We start from the raw sequence: 19,196 nt of genomic DNA, 5'->3' as shown, positions 1-19,196 counted from the left end.
AGAGCCAAGGAGAGATAGATAATGCACCATGAAGATATACTGAAGACACCTGTGTTTGAGTGTTTGTGCTGTAGGAAAGCCATTTTCTCTCAATAGTACTTCCCTCCCACCCTGCCTCCTTCTTATCTCTTCCTGCATCTGAGAATTAGATATTCCAGTGGAAAAGCTGGATCACTGTTATGATCTCAGGCTGCTATGGGGCTCCTGTCAGAACAAAGCAGGCAGACCTGAATAAATCTGAAATAAAAATCCCAGCTCAACCCACAAAAGAACATCATGACCTCTCAGCCACCATTATCTCCTACCAAAATTACAGTTTTAGAAACAAAAGGTGGTTTAATACTGGCTTTGTTCTCCAGACAGTCATCAGCCAGGGACTGGGAGACCATCAGTTCCTCCAGGGGAGGCCCAACACTAAGAGCAGTGTAGTGACTGTTTGACTGAAAAAAACCTGCACTGAAATAAAAACTCCAAATCCTGCCTTTCATTCTTCACTGAACCAGCACTTTTCTCTCAGTCTTCCTTTGCCAGTCCATCACAGTACTGCTGTATCCTACAATCACACTCTCCAATGGGATAAACAGTGGAAAAATGACATGTGGGGACCTGCTGAGCCATGAAACAATATTTACTTGTGCCAACTACCAGCACAAAAGCCCTGAAACAAAAGCAACATCACATGTACCAGGACAGCTTTTGACACTCAGCATGACCACCAGAGAAGGGATATCTGCTTGCAGCCACGGCTCCAGACTGATTTTCAACTCCCAATATTATTGTGAAGGGATGAGCATGCCTTGTGTTAAGCATGATATTGCATAGCACATTTTCAGCACCAAAAACTCTTTAGCATACCTAAATTCAGGAAAAAACATGCAATATCAGAATAGACAAGAGCTGCTGCCTTTGCTGCAGGACACTAACATGCCTTCTGTGAACACCAAATTCAAATATTAAAACACTCTAAATGTGAAGGATTTTGAAGCAGCTCAAACTTTATACCTGAAGTATGTTTTCTAACGTGGCTGAGTTTAAACCACCTAATAAAATTTTATTTTCAAGTGGTAGGACAGCCTTATGGGCTCTCAGACACTAGTTCTGGCCTGCTACACCAGTGTTGTTTACACTTCAGCATTGATTTAGACTCTGCAGCTCTGGGATTCAAGGCTATTTAGTTAATTGATGCAGCAAAACCAGAAGGGTCCCACAACACTATTAATAAATGCACTTCATAACCAGAAGCTATTCTTCCTTTCATGCCTTCTTCTCCTACAAAGGTCAGGAAAAATATTTCTTGGGGGGGAAACCACCCCAAGAGAGACCCACAGATGCAATTGTTCACTTTGGGGAGCAATTCTGAAAATGCTCATAATAGCCAGAACTGATCCTAATCATACAGACTAATCCCCTGTACAAGTGATTTTCTGCAATACTGGAGTTTTTTCTTCCCTGATACCCCTTCAAGATGTAAAATGTGTTTCTGCCCCATCTTCTCCTTTAACTACCTGAAAACTCCCCAGAGTGTGAGCAGGGTCAGAACCCCCATGTGTCAGAACTGCAGACTCTAGATGTTTTCCCAGGGAGGGTAAGTTATATATAAATTATGACTAAAGACGAGGAAGATGATAGTTCATTGGTCCCTACTCAAGAGTTCAATGACCTAGGGATAGTAAGTTAAATGACATGGAGTGTTCTCCCCCTATTGACAGGTATTGTGCTGGAGTGACACAGTCTGTGCTTGCTTATCCTGGGAAAATGAGAAATAGGATAAGGAGGGAAAATAAAGAAATAAAAACAACAACAACAACAAAAAAAAAAAAAAAAAAAAAAAAAAAAGCCCCACTTAACAGTTATCCACGCCCCAAAATCTGAGGTAAGAGAAGCACATGAATGTGAAATGGAGGGAAGAAAACAGAATGTTAGTGGTGACACTGCTGGTAGCAGAGATCCCCAATATAATGTCACTCTGAGCTGTGCTGCTTCACTGACTTTTAAGGCACGGATGGCCACATCTCTGCTGCTGTATGTCCAAAGGAATGAATCCCAACTGGACATGCTGGACAGGATTGTGCAAACATGCAAGCATAGCAACAGTGCCTCCAAAGCCAACTCAGCTGTTGCTTATCTTGTCCCTCAATGCCTCTGGTTTTAGAGGCAGAACGTACAGTTAATCCATCTAAATGGGAGAGCTTGTAACTGCAGGGCTGCTATTTTACAGGGCAATCATCGAACCTTCACCTGTACAGAACATGAGGTCAAAGTATGGCCTTTCTTATAGCATAACATTTTTCCTCTGCTGTAGAAATTCAGGGTTTTTCAGGAAGGAACTCAGGGTGTTCATCAGTTTATCCAGAAACGATTCCCTGCTAAAACACCCGGTACTGCATTGGCCCTTTCCTTATATCCCAGGATATATCCCTATATCAGGCAGACAGCTCCACGTGGCTGACTCTGTGGAGCCTGCAGGGCTCACTACTACACAAACCCAGCAGATGGGAACCTGTAGAAGCCCGTGGAAAAGCACCAAGCACATGCCAGTGCATAAGCATCAAGCTCATTCCACTCTAACAGAATCCTGCCAGGCATGTGGGCACTCTCTTCCCAAGGAGCACAGTGCCCTACAGCAGGAAGGACTAACTAGGAGGACTAACTAGTAGGGGGAAGCAGAGGACAAGATGTTGTGGATGCTCTTCCCCATAGAAGCCTACAGGATGGAGAATTTCCCCAGACAAGTGACTTCTTACAGTCCTGCTTAAATACAACCTGACTTTACCTGACTTATGAGTCCCTGAGCCACTTCCTAACAATTATGGAGCAGTTCCATGGAAAAAAAGAGTATACTGGGAAATTATTCTTTGTTCACACTACTTACACATATAACTGAGGAATAAGGGTGAACAACAAGAGATTTACTTCTGTCTTCTTTAAAATGATATGACTATTACTGATCATGTTGCACACAGTCAAATATGACTGCATTTTCTGAAGCTGAGCGCAGAGCTCCTGCAGCTGCACCAGGCTGTCCCTGGGATCCAGCAGACATGCCCTGCCTGCCTCTCAGCTGTGACAGTAGCTCAGATGTTTCCACCACCCTAATGTGATTAAAAGGCCATTGCAGCCCAGAACGGGATCCTACTTGGACACTGGAGAGCCAGCAAAGCAAACACGTGTGTCTGCCTGCACCTGTCAGTATAAATGTCTCCTCAGACTGCTTGCCATTTGTGGGACAGCCAAGAGCACTGCACAGAGGGGCAAAGGCAGACTCTCAGATGAGTTGCACGGCTTGGGAGATGATTTAGCTCTGGCCAAGTCAAAAGAACAGGTTATGCAATGTCCTGCTACTGAAACCAACACCAGGCAGAAACTATCTCTAGGAAGGCAACCACATTCATATGAGGAAATTGTGCAAAGAATGAACCAGGGCAGATCTACATCTGCTACTTAGTGATCTGGCAGATAAGAACCCTGATTCTTCTGTAAAATATAGACTGAGGATATGTTACAAAAGTATAAACCTGGAGAAGCTACTGGGATTTTAGCAAAACTTTCAGGTTTATGTCAGGATAATGTTACTGAAATCAGCAAGTCAGTACAGCTGGAATTACACTGTAGAGAAATCAGGTAACAATGACTTTTCCCTCTGCCACAGATTATAATCAGCTGAGCTGCAGCCAGACGTGATGATGGACTCAGCCCTTCCTGAGCTGTCAGTGTAATATGATAATATTGCTGGGCAGTCTGACACACCTGGACATTCCTGGGATGCAAGCACAGCACCAAACTTGTAACATACATCTAGCAGAGAGCTGTGAAAGCTACTCCTCTGCAAAAGAGTGCGGGTCAGATTGTGAGACCTGCTCCGTTTTCCTGGTTCATTTGATCTGCTACAGCCCAAGTATTTGATCTCAACTGATTTTTTGCCCAGCTAAAGGAATGCCTCCAAGATCTAGACAATGCATGAGGAATGTAAGTGCAATCAACACTGAGATCATTATCATTACATTCTGATCACTGTATACCATCAGGGAGCATAAAACCTCTTCTGCAAAGGGTCTTGGCTTCAGGACATGGATCTTAAAAAACAATACCGTGAAGTGGGAGGTGTCATTGCTGGGGGTCTCAAAAGCCATCCCCAAGCACCTTGAAAATCCAGGTCTCTTACTTAGGAGTCCAAATATTTAGGGCAAAACTATTTTTAGACAAGTAAATTTGAAATGGACCACCACTGCATATATGTATTTCACATTAGATAACAGTTTCCTTACTCCAGAACTAGATCAATCCCACTTACCTTCAGTGAAGCACAATAATAGGATACAATCTAAACCTCCATTGATCTAATTATTTGGCAAGAAATAAGCTTACTGCTCAGAGGCTGAGCTTGACATTAAACACCCAAGCTTATGTATGTTCAATTTTCAGAATACATTCTGCAATAATTTATTACAAGGAATGTTTCCCTGCTGCAATTTCAGTTTCACCCTGCAATCAATTCCTAGCCCTGTCTAGAGGCTTATGGCTTCCTGGAAGGAAATATTTCATGTGACAGTGGTGTTCATACCTTTGTCTGTGCATCAACAGCAGCTCCCTGGTTGACCAGAACCTCTGCTACATTGACCCTGTCCTCTTGGGCAGCCAGGTGGAGGGGCGTCAGTCCACTCTGGAAATCAGAAACAACAAGTAACCATCTCCAGAGGAGGCACACAGACTACTAAAATGCAGATTCAAGTATCAATAAAACTCTAAACATCCTTAGAAGTTACACATTCCACTTTCACTGTGTAAGGTGCTATGTTTTCACAGTGTTGATCAGCAGGAAAGTACAATTCAAAAGTCAAGAAGATGATGCTTCTTTGAGACAAGGAACATGTCTCCATGCAGTGTTACATGTGGGACAGCAAATTAGTGCACTTTAAGGAAAAGTCACACAGTATTTTTTACCTCCTAATTTACTTCCCTATAATGAGTCAGACTTTGAAAACAATATTGAATCATTGTTTACACTTCTGCAAGTTTTTTACAATCAGTTTTATCCTTACCTTTTACTCCTCCACTAGATCATTTTTAGACACAAACACAAAAGAATAAAACTGCATTTCTCTGAGAACAGGCCCATTTCTCTCTGCTCAGAGAATATACAGACTTGATAGAAAATGCATACTGATAGTAATTTTTCTTATTTAAAACTCAAGATCTAAGTATCCTTAAAACCTCAGAAAACCATAAAACTTTCTGCGACATAAAAGGGGTAGAAGATAAAAGGGGAAGGAGAGAGAATCTGCTGAGGAGACGTTGTTAGGAATGAGAAAGAATATACTTTCCTTGCAAATGATAGTTAATTTTCTCTCCTGCTCCTACAGAAACAGCACCAACGACAGAAGAGCAAGCTGTCACATCAGGCAGGAACACTCACTAAGTTTCCTACCCTCGAGCCCAAATCCACATCCATGGTGCACTCCCTACCAAGGCCAGTTATTTTGAGATGGCCCCACTGCATTTCACTCCAAGATGCAATCCTGATGACAAAACAGCTTAGGTGGGTCACTGACACAAATATGTAACATTAACCAATTATAAACTACCTAATGGAGCCTGGATATTAATGACCAAACCTTCTAAAAAGATTTAGTAAGTGCTCAGTATGGGGGCTCTGAGTATGCAGCTCAAAACCATTCTGTGGGTCCTGAAGAAATAAATGCTCTTTTTACTCCCATTGCAAAGCTGCGAAACTCAGAAGTCAGTGGGCTTTAAACATCTGGCTTTGAATGCAAAGGTGCTGTGCTCTGAGGAAATGTGCATCCCTGAGAGAATGTGGAGGGGAATTACTCTCCAAAGGTGGTGTTATCAGCACAATGAGAAACTGGAGATTACAACTGAACAGATTGCTAGATGCTGCAGGTAATTAACCTCTGGTGGCACTGAGTCAATGTGCCAAGCACTTCAATCATGCTCCCTGTATTAGGCTCTGCAGCAAAATGGGATAGCCAATGGATGAAGAACATGTATGTGACAAATTTCCCTGTGGGGATATGAAGCCCATCCTGCAATGGACTTCATACTATCGAGGCTTGTGGGGGGAAAAAAAAATCTACATCTGGAACACAATTGATACTTATGGGGGGGGAAAAAATACACATCTGCAAGAGAAGCTTTCTGAAGGAGGTCCCACAGACCACAGATAATCAAATTGGAAAGTCAGAAGCAGGAAAACACAGCAGCCCTGTGCAGAACACCCACTGCCTCAGAGGATACTGACTCTTCCTACCTGCTGAGAATAAGAAATATTTTCCATAAATTAAAATTTCTATAGCCCAATCTAGCCACACAAATCCATTCTGAAACTGCACTTGATAATGTCAAATAACAATGTCTACTGGGGCATTTAAAGAATTAAGGCTGCACATTTGCTAGAAACATTACTATAGAGCAGACTTAATGGCCTATGAATTCACACATAAACTAAAATACATCAACTTTCCTTTCCTACCACCAGGAGAAATTACACCAAAAGTCACTGTGGGCTAAGGAACATACCCTGGGGAGGAAGAACCACTTATATTAAGGAACAAAATCTCAGAAAAAGTTCCTGTTATTATCCCTTTAAAATGTCGCCATCCCTGAACAAGTCAGCTGTTACCATGAGGTGGTAATACTTGTTACCATTTGCTGGTACACATTACATTTTTTTGTTAAAAAAATATTATAGTGCTAAAAATGTTACAAATAAAAAAAACCCAAAACAATAAAGCAAACGTTACAATTACATATGTAACAACTGAAAAATGGGCAGGCATATTTCTAGAGGCTGATAAATGACAGGTGTCAGCCCCACAGCTCCCCTGTGGGGAAGATATTTTCTCTCTGGCCATGTTGTGGCAGACTAGTATAAATTAATACTGGATTAATAAATTCCCCTGCAGCATGAGTTATCACCAACCCTTGGGTACTGCAAAGGCTCCTTCAGTGTGACATGGCATGCTGCTCTTTGCTAGCAGAGACAATGATGTGTGTTCAGACACCTGCAGCAGCTTTCAAGGGGCAAAATGTAACTGCAGGGCCCTCTCCTCCTCATCCCATTTTTACACAGCCTTAGCCCCAGGCTGGGGGGACACCCACCTTGTTGCTGAGGTTGACGTTGGCGTTTCTGGAGAGCAGCAGTGACACCATGTCCACGTGGCCGTCCTGGGAGGCGAGGTGCAGCGGGGCGATGCCCTGCCGCGTGACGGCGTTGGCGTCGGCGCCGTACTCCAGCAGGGTGGTCGCTATGTCCATCTGGTTCTTCTTGGCAGCTATGTGTAGGGGTGTGTAACCATTCTGCCAACAGAGAGCACTTCACTGAGAGCTGCTCATTCAACAAGGTGATAAATCACTTTTCTGTACCTCCCCAGCTCTGCGAATAATTACGCCATTAGTTCTGAAAATTCTGTCAAACACAGTCAAATACAATGTTAACAAGATGTATGATCCAATATATCTGACCTTTAGGCAATTTTTTTTTTTAAAAGAACTGCTACAAAGAGGAGGATTCTGAAGTAAATTTTCAAATTTGGGAAAAAATATCTTTTCAGGAAAGGACAATCTATAGAAATAGGAGTTTGAGTTTTGTTTCATAGACATTTGCTCCTTTTCCTTAAATGTACATAAAATCTTTAACAAACAGAAGAACAGGATGTGTGTTCATAACTCAGAACAGCTGTTATTGTTTGGGGTTTTTTTTCCATCTCCCAGTGTGAAAGAAAGCATCATGCACACGAAATATGGCTTTTCTTGCAGATTTACCTTAAACCTTACTGACAAGCTGGGTTTTTTTCAGATCAAGGGAAAACTGAAGCATATAACTTTAGAGTCATGCATTCCTTATCTTTTTATTCCTTCCAATAGGTGTATCCAGGGAGCCCACTACTAAAAATAAAAATGCAGTATCTATTGCCTGATATAATTTTGTAACTCTAAAAAAGACAGATAGGCAGAAAATATATAAATGGATATAAAGAATAACTGATCAGCACACAAATACCAAAACTCTGATGGAGGTAGGACCAGTTTTTGGTACAGATTGCAATGATTGTTTAGTCAAGAACTTTCTGTCTTACAGAAATGTATTAGCCCTCATTTTCAAGTAAATGACAAATGTGCACACATTTGCACTTGAATAAGAGACAGGGTCAGGGGGGATGAGACCCAAGCTGCATAAATCATTTTGTATTTTTGTATGGCATCATAAGTACCATTTGCATCTCAGATTACCCAGCCCAAGAGAATCTACCTAAAGGCACAAAGTATTCACTTGACTGGGCTCTTCCCTGCACCCATAGGGCAGCAGGACTGGTCTAAAAAGGAAGAGATGTAGAGCAATGCAGGTATGAGCAGGGAATAAATACATGAGGGCTCACAAATGATTACAAGAGAGCTTTAATAGGAACCTGGCAGCAAGAGATGCACAGCACTAGTTTCATGTGGAAAAGGTTCTGTAACCTTCAAAATTCAATTCAAATTCAGTTCAGATCTTGGATACGATAGTATTTGAAAATGACACTCAGGAAACACAGTGCCACAATTGATAAAGGAAGCACATGGCCACTGAATTTTCACTTTGAAAATAAAGTGCTTCAGGAAAAACAAGCATATTCCTCTCCCTTAGACTTCCTGCATGATAATGCCATGCAAAACAACCGCTGCCACATGAGCACCTAATAAATCCTAAACACTACATGCTAAATCCTCTATATCTGCTAAAACATAAGTCCTTGAAATGGATCTCATATTACATTATATAAAATAACAAACGCAGTTTCCAAGTCTTTTCCTCAGAAATGGGCATATATTCCTTTCATATGGATAGCAGCAGGTTGCCAAGAGAAGGCAAAAAGAGAGCTGAAAAATAAAAGCTGAAATTCAGCTCAGTCCCAGTCTGCATCTTCTCCTCATAAGGGCAGCACTCTGTCATGAGGCATAGATGGAGAAAGGAACAGAGAAGTTCAGAAGGAAGGGTATTGAGTTATTATGGTTGCCAGGGAAAGGAGTAGGAAAAGGGAAAATGGTTAAAGATGAAAGGACAGAGGAAAACTAAAGCTTTGGGGATGGTGTGATGAGGAAGAAAGGCACTGTAAAGTGGATGCTCAATTCAAATTAGGGATAAGCTGCACATGAAATTAGGCACAATTTCTGCCTGTGAAAGAGAAGAATGGTTCATCAGGATAACTGTACCACAGCACTAGACTCTGACATGCTCATTTCCCATACCCTGTCACTTATCACTCTTCAAGGCAAATTTTGCTGGGCTTGGCTAATGAGCCACTGTTAAATTAAGATCAGTGTTAAAGACAGTAGTGTCACAGGAAAGGCAACCACTGATGAATCTAACTGTGAAGCCAGTGATGAGATATGACATAACATTTATTTACTGGACCACATTTTCAAAAAGTACAGGAAATCATCTGCTGTTACCAACATCATCTTTTGGATGAGTGCACAGCGGGTGCCCGAAGCAACAAACATGTTATGGTTAATTTTATTTAGTATTGATGCTCTGCTGGCTGCTGCCGTGGCTCACTTGCTGCAGAGCACTAACAAATGCTTTCTTTTAGGCACACTTACAGCTGGCACTTGGAGGCCTTAAGTGGCAGCTGCAGAACTGCTCTGTTACAGATGGGGAGGCTGAGGTGACCTGACACGTGGGTTTGTGCCATGCTGTACCACAGTCTGTAGGGCTTCCACCTTGGTTCAGACTTCCCAAACCCCTGGCAGGGGCTGCGGCAATCCCTGCCCCTACAGGATGCACAGCTCCCACTGGCAGCTTCTTTCAGTGAAAACTGGGTCAGTGCCTTCTCATCCTCTTCAGAAGGCCCTTTCTTCCCCCCAGTGGCATTTGAGAGTTCTGTGCTGCAGTAGTGAAAGATCAGAGATCACTCTGGCTGCCCCCCTGGGGCGCTGCTCTGGCAGATCGCCACTATCGACAGCATTGATTTTAAACTGTGCTGCTGGCAGTCCATGTTTATTCAACTTCCCCCTCCTTGCACTACCAACTCTGGGACCCACCACTCCATCCTCTCCTGCAGCCATGCAGAAGGGCTCCAGTGTATGGCTGCACTCAGCCATGTGTGAGAGGAAGGCAATCAAGGAGCACTGCCCATCTAACTACAATAGTGGCTTTTCCATTAGCTCTCATTTCTCCACAGGGCTTTTCTTTTACAGTGATTTAAGGATATTGTCGGGGTTGTTTCAAATGAAATATTTACACTGCACTTAATCTCCTTTAACCTACATGTTTCCATCCTGCTTTACCTAATGTTCCTGCTCAAATATCGATTATAATCTGATTGATTATAGTATTTATACATCCCATACTTAAAACTGGGATCCACAAAAGAAACACTTTAGGCTTCTCTAAATTCTCTTTGTTTTATGCACTACCAGAATAAATTTACATATTTATTCCTTTATATCCTCTGAAACCTTACACTAGGCATTGTCTTGCCTACAGTAAATTACAATCAAAGCAGGGCTGTAACTACTTTTATTTCTTGCCAGTCCATTTACACTGGGCTAGAAATATTTTTGTGAAGCACATGAATAATTACGTATATTGTGCTGAGAAACTTATCTTGCCTCAGAGTCATCCTGTGGCACAAACAGAAGCACCCCTGCGTAGCTGGGCTTCAACCCCAAGCTTGCCCTGCACAGATCTGAAGACACAAAGTTGGCTAGCTTGGAGAAGTTACTGAAGAAGCTGGACAAATGAAAGCAAGGCTCAGTATTTTCTGAGACTAAAACTGGTGATTTAGTGTTTCTGCATCCTTATTTGCTTTTTTATTGCTGTTTTATTCACCTGCAGGATTTTTTTTAGCAGCTTTATATAGATGTGAGACATTAACAAACAAGGTCACTGAGCCTCCTGTAACTGCAAGCATACACAGCCTAGAAAGAACAGGGGTAGACAGGGAATAAAATGACATAAAAAAAAGCCTGGGTATTGCTCCCCCAGAGTGGCCAGTACTTGTACCTTGGCAGAGGCATGAGGTGAAGCTCCCTGGTCCAACAGGAGGAGGGCCACCTTTTGATTATCGTAGTGTGCAGCTACATGCAGTGGTGTTAAACCGCTCTAAAAACACATGCAGAACAAACAAGTGCTGTTACAGACCCTCTCCAGGGGAAACTCAGGAGTCTGGAAAAATCCAGTAGATAAGGTGAAAAAACACATTTGTTACTCATTCGTGTATCCAGAGTCTTTGTGAACTTTTAGAATCAAAAAATAAAACAAATTTGGAAATCCTTCCCCAGCTGTGAAAGCCCCATTTGCTTTTCAGGAAGATCAACCGAGAAGCAAAAATCTGTGCTGCCCCCAGGGCAAGGAGGTCACACCCTTGGCAATCTTTTCCTTTTACTGCAGTGGATAAGTAAACTGCCCCTTGGATATGTAAAAATCCAAGCTGGGCTGGTTTAAAAAGCTTGAGATACTATTGGCCTTTGCCCTCTGCCCCATCATAAGAGCTGAGGAAGCAGAGCCAGCTACCCCAATACTCTGATAAGAACTGTAAATAGTCTGGGTAGGAGCACAGGGGAATGGTTTGTCTCCATTCCACTGAATGTGAACGCAGAGCACATCACTTGGTTGTCAATTAATGACAATAAAAGTCACTTTGTCAAGAGTTTGTGGGCTCTTGACAGCTCCAGCAGGGACTGGAATACCACTTGAAACCAATTCCAGCTAAACCCAGGCTGTGGATACTAGTGTGATGGTAAGTAAGTAGGAGGACATTAATAAATTATTATCTGGTTTGAGATATTTGCTGCGCAAGTGGCAGTGGTTTCTTCTGTCCTACCTTTCCAGAAGCATCAGGAGATGCATTCTTCTGAAGCAGGAGGTTGGCTACCTCGATTTTCCCGTACTTTGCAGCCACATGTAGTGGAGTGAATCCTTTCTGTAAAAGAAAGCAGGAATATAGCAGCCGTGGGCACTCTTTCTCAGGGCAAACAAGGTTTGTCTTTGATCTGCAAGGATGCAGCTGCTTCAATCCACCCCCTTACATAGTCCTGAGTACAGGCAACAAGTCTGCAGGTTCCCAACCGCCCTGTGGGGTCTGGAGGCCCCTCCCTTGCAAGGCAAAGCACTATCTACTTTAAACAAGGGACTAGTCTGTTCCTTTCTTCACACTACCAAAGACCCAAGGGCAAGCCTAACAACACCCACCCGGAATTTCTGCCCTGCATTCCTTCCATTCCAAGAAAATGCATGTCTGCTCAGTGGGATGTGTTAAACATCAGGTCCTGAGGTGCAAGCATGAAACTTTGTACCCTTTTAATAAAACATAGCTCCCACTTACATTGTACATCTAAATGACTCTTGCAGCATTTAATTCACAAGCAGCCCTTGCTGCAGGTGTGCTCTACGATTCTGCCGCTCCTGCAGCTTGCTCACCTTGGTGATGATAGACAGAGATGCACCATGATCCAGAAGAACAGAAGCTACATCTTCGTGCCCTTCCCGAGCAGAGAGGTGCAGGGGCGTGTAGCCTGACGTGGTGGCTGCATTGGGAGATGCTCCCTGCTGCAGCAGCTGCTGCACAATGTCTGCCTTGCCCAGGCGGGCAGAAATGTGCAGCGGGGTTTGGTCATCCTAAACACAGAGGGAACAACACAGGCCTGTATGAGAAACCTGCCCCTCACAGTGGGACAGGAGATATTTGTCCACATTCTGTCACTTTTCTAAATTGCACACATGTGTTAATCTGCTGAGGTCTTAGCTAGGGAATGTTGCACACTGGCTTTCTCTGTGTCATATCATAAAGATACCTTGCTCTCTGTTAGTGCATCATAAAATATTCCAGACAGTGACATAATCCATAAAAGTTAATAAATTGATCAATTTTCTTCCTTATCTGGATTTGCCTCACTTTGCTTTGCAGGCCTTTCTTAAAACAAAGCTAGTGCATAATTCTGTTCCTCACATCTTGCTCTCTTTTATATTTCACAGCAACATTTAATAGCTTAATCAATTATTGCCTGGAAACTTGCATAAAGTATCATAATTTTTGTGCTTTTTTAACTGGTGAATGATTGTTTGGTATTTTGCAGTTAAACTTTCCATAAGTGTAACTGATGATAGAACATGGTGTAGAAATTGTCACTTTCTACTTCTCATTCAGAAGACAATAATCTGAATAGTTTGATGTATGGTGTTTTCCTGTCATGAATCTGATGGTTTATTTCTTTTCCTTCACTGAAAATATTAGTGTTGTGACCTTGTTCTGAGAGTTTAAGAGGTAATTTCTCATCTCTTCATTATCTTGGTTTTGTGTTTTTGTCCTGCCCCTTCTCTGTAATCTTTGCACTAAGCACACTATCACAACAGTGTGGCCAAGCATCTTCCTCTCCCAAGCATTTTCCCCTGCTGAATTTCCTACCTTTTGAGAACTGTCCCGCAGTTCTGGGCTGTTGTCTGCAAGGGAGACTTCTGCCCATGCCCATCCTACAAGAGTGATTTTACACCTCTGGATTTAGGATGGGAGCATGCCATGATATAAATGCTGCTCCTCTGCAGGGCAATTCTCCCCTGACTGGGGGAGCATCTTTGTGGTTCTTAAATGATTCCAGTTCGTGCCTGTTTCCCACAAATTTCTCACAGCTGATGTTAGCACTGGTATATTGTACTACTTGCATTTAGTTGTTATTTATGATAACAAACTGATCACAGGCAATGGCAGTTCGTACAAATTAAATCATTCTGTGAATTTACTCAGAAAATATTTGCATGACTGCTTCTGAGCACGAGCTGTTCACTTCAAGATTGTCTTTGGAGATTTACAAACCATATTGTCAGGCTCCTTGCAGATATGAAGTGTGTCAGCTAGAAATATTTAGAGTTCCTTATAAGTAGATAATCTTAACAGCAAACTTACTTGTGACCCAATTCACAGATAATTTCACAATGAAAAATAGTTTGTTTTTTTTTAGGCTACATCCATTTTATGCCCATTTGGGAAAAAATATTTCCTGAGTTTACCTATTATGACTGCTATTTATTGCACCCATTTATCTCCTTGCCCTGCCTGTTTCCTGGAACTCTTTGATTTCCATAATTTGGCATGTTCCTTCATGCCTCTTGACCATTTCTTTTTCCTCCATCCTTACCTTCCTCAACTGCAATTGTTTCTATAGGATCTGTTCCTTCTTTCCAGCCCTATACTACATCCCCTCACTGTGCCTCCTTCCATTAGGTGGTGTTCTTTAGAAGTCTAACTATTTTAAAATACATATATGCTGTTGCTTTAGGGAGATGACAAGAGACACCAGAAGCCAAGAGTTTACAGTTCTGCTGAAATAAAAGCAGATTTGAGGAACTCCTCTCCCTCCTCAAATCCCACTTCAAAACAAAACTCTTCAAACACATGGTAGTTTACATTGAAAACTGAGATGGTAGCAACCTGACATCTTCTGCCTTGTCTCTTACAGATCACTTGAGGCTACAGTAAGAAGGTACATAACAAAATATCAGTGGGCACCACAAAGGCTTGGCTTCACCTCTTCCTCATCCTGAAGGGCACACCCAAGATGAATGTGAGTCCTTGTTTTGCCCAGCAGGGATCATGCAGCTTTGCTCCACCTGGGCCATGTCCTCACCTTGGCTTTGGCCTCCACCTGGGCTCCGTTCTGTACCAGGTACCGGACGACCTCTGTCTGGCCAGCCCTGGCTGCCATGTGCAGCGCTGTCTCTCCTCTCTGCACCCAGCAGCAAAAACAGAACAGTTAGACACACTGCAGGGAGAACAAACACCAGCATGCTTCATAAACACAGAAATACCAGTGACCCAGCTCAGATGATCTCCACTAGAAAACTCTGCTGTAGCTGTCTGTAAGATGTAAGATTAAATCAATGTTCGACCTGACACTGTGCTGCAAAGCAATTTATTGCAGGGTCAGTTTCCCAACTCAGTAGTGCCTTTGTCATTATTTTTTGCTGAAAAGAGACAGTGCAATTTTTATATTATTAGCATTTTATTAGCAATGTTAAGAATTATATCCTGAATTTAGTAAAAAATATATTTTGAATTTTATATATTCAGGTACACATATATTTGGCTTTCCTTCTGTAATGCCTTATGCCCCTACTATCATTTGTTATCTGACAAGCACTGAGGTGACTGAACAAGAAGGAAAAAAACAATCCTTACTGAGTACATTCATCTAAAGCTGCATGGACTTAATGAAAGACAAATCCAAGGAAACCAGAACAATTCAGGAGGGAAAGTGGTTTCTACCTTTTTGGGTATCAATGTGTCTTTAGGTACAAAAATCTGCTAATTAACAAAAGGTGTTGCATTTTTACATAATTTAATAGAATCAGCAGGTGAAGACTTTTACAAAATTCTGTCTTCTAGCAGCACCTGTGTAAGCAAAGTGAAAAGGAGGCCAAACTGATAAAGAAGATCAACATGCTTCTGCTTCTCTTCCACTTCCCAACTTTCACAGACCCATCTAAGAGCAAGTTCAGTTTTTACACATGGCCTGGGAGCCTTGGGGCATGCAGCACACAGCCAGCAGAGGAGGCTGGATGGACACAGGCAATATGTCCCCACAATCTGCTGCAATCTGTTGAACTTGCCTTAAATGGCAGACCCCCAGGGTCTTGGGAAAACAGTGCTCAACAGTCAAGCACAGATCTCAAAAATTACATCTGAGAAGCTACAGTATGTTCTCGTGCTTTACTTCAGAAAATCAAGAGATTAGAGCCTGCTTAGGGTCAGCCCCCTTGGACATTTCCTCAACCTGCCAAGCATGTCCCAAGTAGGAGTCAGCAGGCTGCACTCTGCCATGACTCCAGCACAAGCCACAGGTGCTGTGGAGGTGGGCAGTGGACAGCAGAATTAGGTACTTGATCCCAGTACTGCTCCCTGATATTATCACACATTGATTCCCAGTCCTGCCTTGCTGAAAGTAAACCCATGACTCACCACATTGGTAGTGTTGGGAGATGCTCCATGATGCATTAGCTGTGATACAATATTTACATGTCCCATGAAGGCAGCAACATGGATTGGAGTTAGGCCCGACTGAAAAAGAGACCAAAGTCCAATTAAAATGCTTACTTCCATACACCTTTTCAAGAACATAATGGGGAAAACATAAATTTTTCTAAAGTGAGTAAACCCAGCTGCTTGCTCTTCTGAGAGGGTTTTATCTTCTTAAAGCCATATACATGTACTTAAACGAAAGGGGACACAGGATTGGGAACACCTATGAGTGTGGTTCATGGGCAAATATATAAATGCCCTAGGAATTCAGTAGTTCTTCATCAACAAAATCAACCATAGCTAAGCAAGATTAAGGGTAGGCATTTGCTAAATATTGTCTTGGAACATGAAGAAAAAAAAAATAAATTTAGAAGCATTCCTGGTACAAAGGCAAGGCTTTCTGAAACATTCAGGTTGTGAAAAAAAGATCACCATCATGAATCTGCACCACTGCCCTTACACAGGATGAAAGCCCAACTGGAGAGAAAGAGAGGGAGAGAGGAGAGGGGGGAAAAAGGGAGCAGTCATTCAGCAGGGCATGACCTCAAGGATTTTTCTTTAAAAATCCAATCAGTAGTTAATATTTCCCCACGTGGAATCACCCTAAAGCCTCCGCACAGCTGCTTCTGCACAGCTGTACCAAGAGTCAACCAGAGCCTTCTGAAGAGCCTTTTGTTACCAAGAGCAGGAGAAAGCTCCGTGGATCTCTGGAAATCCCCATGATTTAGGCAGCTTCCCCACAGAAATATAACAGTCCCAGAGGGCAGAAGTGAGGAAAGCACTTCTCTTCTTTTCTCATGCAGAACAGCAAACATGAGCAGGAAGGCAGAGTAACTGGCCAAGTGTGCAAATTGTTTTACCTGTTTCAAACAATTCAGTAAATGCTTTTAAGAGTTTTTAAAACGCTAGTCTGGAGCTACAGGAACTCCAGTAGCCAGGGCAGACTCTTCTTCCTCAAGCAAGCCAGGAAGGGATCTGTATGGGTTGCTGCTGAATAGTTAGAACAACTCCACTCACATTAAATCAAACTCCATTTTGGGGAGATGAACCATTCCCCATTGCACCTTGTTTAATCCATGGAATTCCCTGTCATTTTCTAACATGGCCCATTCCACAGTGGTCACACATTCATATATGTGATCTTTCCTCCTCTCCTAACTTGATACAATATACATACATGGAGATAAAAATTCCCATAGAAATTAATCAATAACAGAATTGTTCCAAGAACTGGGTGCAGACTGTCTCATGCTGACTGAAGTGACAGCATATTGATTTCTGTCTAGCTGATTTGTCCCATGATGGTGGGAGAATAGAACTTGGTGGAAAGCCAAAAAAATGTCTGAACTAAACCACCTTTCAAAATAGGACCTGAGCAAAACACAGTCTTCACCTTGATGTCTGTAACAGAGCAAATTTCATCCTTAAGGCCTTAAATTACAGAAAGAAAATTGGCAGAAATGGTAGATTTAAGGAAGTTATTTTGTTACATTTCACTTGCTATTCTCACTGTAATCCAAACATATATCAGTTGTTTGTGATTCATTAGGGCAACTGATTTTATTGTTCAGTTTTATTATTTCATAATATCAAGTTGAAAATAATTGTTGACTTAATTGGTACATGGTCTTTCAGAAATACTGAAATATTAATCAATACAGGGGCAATGAATTTTGTAAGAAAAGCAAACACACACATGGAAGGCCATTTCTTACCTCAGTTACAGCTTGAATTGATGCACCGTGCTTTAGAAGAAGTTCCATTACTTTTATTCTGTTCTTCTTGCAGGCAATGTGAAGAGGTGTGAAACCATTCTGGAAATGAGAAAGGACACACTTTTTGACGCCCTCATGTAATTAAAAAATAGAGCAGAGTATGGAATTCACAAAATAGATTTTTCCATTTTAAACTAACAACTCCCAAATTTACTTTGGCATTACTACATCTATTTAATATATCCAGTTTTAATTATGAAATATATTGCCGACTCTAGTAATTTATTTTAAAAAATCTCAATTCATGCAAAACTGTCAAACCCTTCTTTTTTGCTTACCATATTCCCTTTTATCTGGCTAGGGTTTTCTGCTGGAGTTTCTGGGGAATTCAGGGTGGGTTTTTTTGGTTGGTTTTCTTTCAACCTTTTAACTGCTGGTAAAAAAGCACTTTACTTTTTACAGGCTCTGGAATTTACATCTTCTAAACTATTTTTACTACTTGATTTGTTTGTTTGGTTTTTCTTTCCATTCGTTCCCTGACAGCTTACTGCAACTAGAAGTATTTCACCCCTTCCTTTAAAAAAGATGTGTGCAGCGGAGTGAATATTAGAACTATCATCTTATTTAGTGTGAGATGATACCACAGAAAAAAAGTAAATCAGGAAAATAGGCCGTCCAGAACACCCATGACTGGTACAGCAACATCAGAGCACTGAATGCTGATGCTGCTCAGTACAAAAGAGCCTTTGCAGAACATTCTGAAAACAACTGGCAGAGCTGGTCCCTCAGCTCTGATCAAAATTATCCTTTTTTACCTGCCATATGGTAAAGAATATTGTTTTCATGATGTAAGGTCCATGTCATTGTCTGTTCCAGTGCAGCAGCTCTCACCCCTCTCCTTGGCAGTGCACAATGCCCAGGGTGAGCTCAGCTGTGTTTCGTATATTGTAATTGCTTGACCACAGACACCCGAATACAGGCTGGTCTGCCACAAAAAGCACAGGGGCTGAGAGAAGGAAATCTGTGGAGCCTGTCATGCCTTCAAGAGTCAATCCCACCTGGCTCGTGAGTGTTTCAGGAGCTCACAGAACATTTCAGGAGTTGAATGAGTTAGCATCAGGCTGTGAGACCAATCAACCCAATTCATGTCAGAATGTAAATTTGTTTGGAACAGCTCTTGAAGAACAAATCAAAGAGACATTTTAAATAGAATGGACTGAGATTGCAATTTGAACATAAAGGCATTAATGTATTCTGTTTGTATGCAGTTTAACAGCACTAATGTATTTTGCTGCTGAAGTTGTTTCTAAAGTAGAAAGGCACATGACTCCAATGACATAGAATACCACAAATACTCATTATGTAAGTCATTCCTACCTTTCACTGTTTCACATCACTGAGAACTCATAAAAATTCCCTCAGTTTTAAACGTCACTGATTATTTTCTGTGTACAAACACTTGGAAAATAAG

At 41.9% G+C, this 19,196-nt stretch overlaps 1 protein-coding gene across 1 annotated transcript in view; it reads right to left on the bottom strand.

Moving 5' to 3' along the window:
* Positions 1-19,196, bottom strand: part of ANK3 (ankyrin 3) — a gene marked incomplete at its 5' end in the record, with an annotated part of 192,118 nt that overhangs the window by 86,044 nt on the left and 86,878 nt on the right. The window contains 8 exons of the mRNA XM_084210661.1: positions 4,562-4,660; positions 7,117-7,314; positions 11,003-11,101; positions 11,823-11,921; positions 12,419-12,616; positions 14,620-14,718; positions 15,951-16,049; positions 17,726-17,824. Coding sequence (XP_084066787.1) covers positions 4,562-4,660; positions 7,117-7,314; positions 11,003-11,101; positions 11,823-11,921; positions 12,419-12,616; positions 14,620-14,718; positions 15,951-16,049; positions 17,726-17,824 — 990 coding nt within the window. The remainder of the gene's footprint in view (positions 1-4,561; positions 4,661-7,116; positions 7,315-11,002; positions 11,102-11,822; positions 11,922-12,418; positions 12,617-14,619; positions 14,719-15,950; positions 16,050-17,725; positions 17,825-19,196) is intronic.

Source organism: Fringilla coelebs, assembly GCF_963513975.1.
Source record: "Fringilla coelebs genome assembly, chromosome: 8".
Taxonomy (NCBI): domain Eukaryota; kingdom Metazoa; phylum Chordata; class Aves; order Passeriformes; family Fringillidae; genus Fringilla; species Fringilla coelebs.
This window is presented reverse-complemented; position numbering and strand designations above follow the sequence as displayed.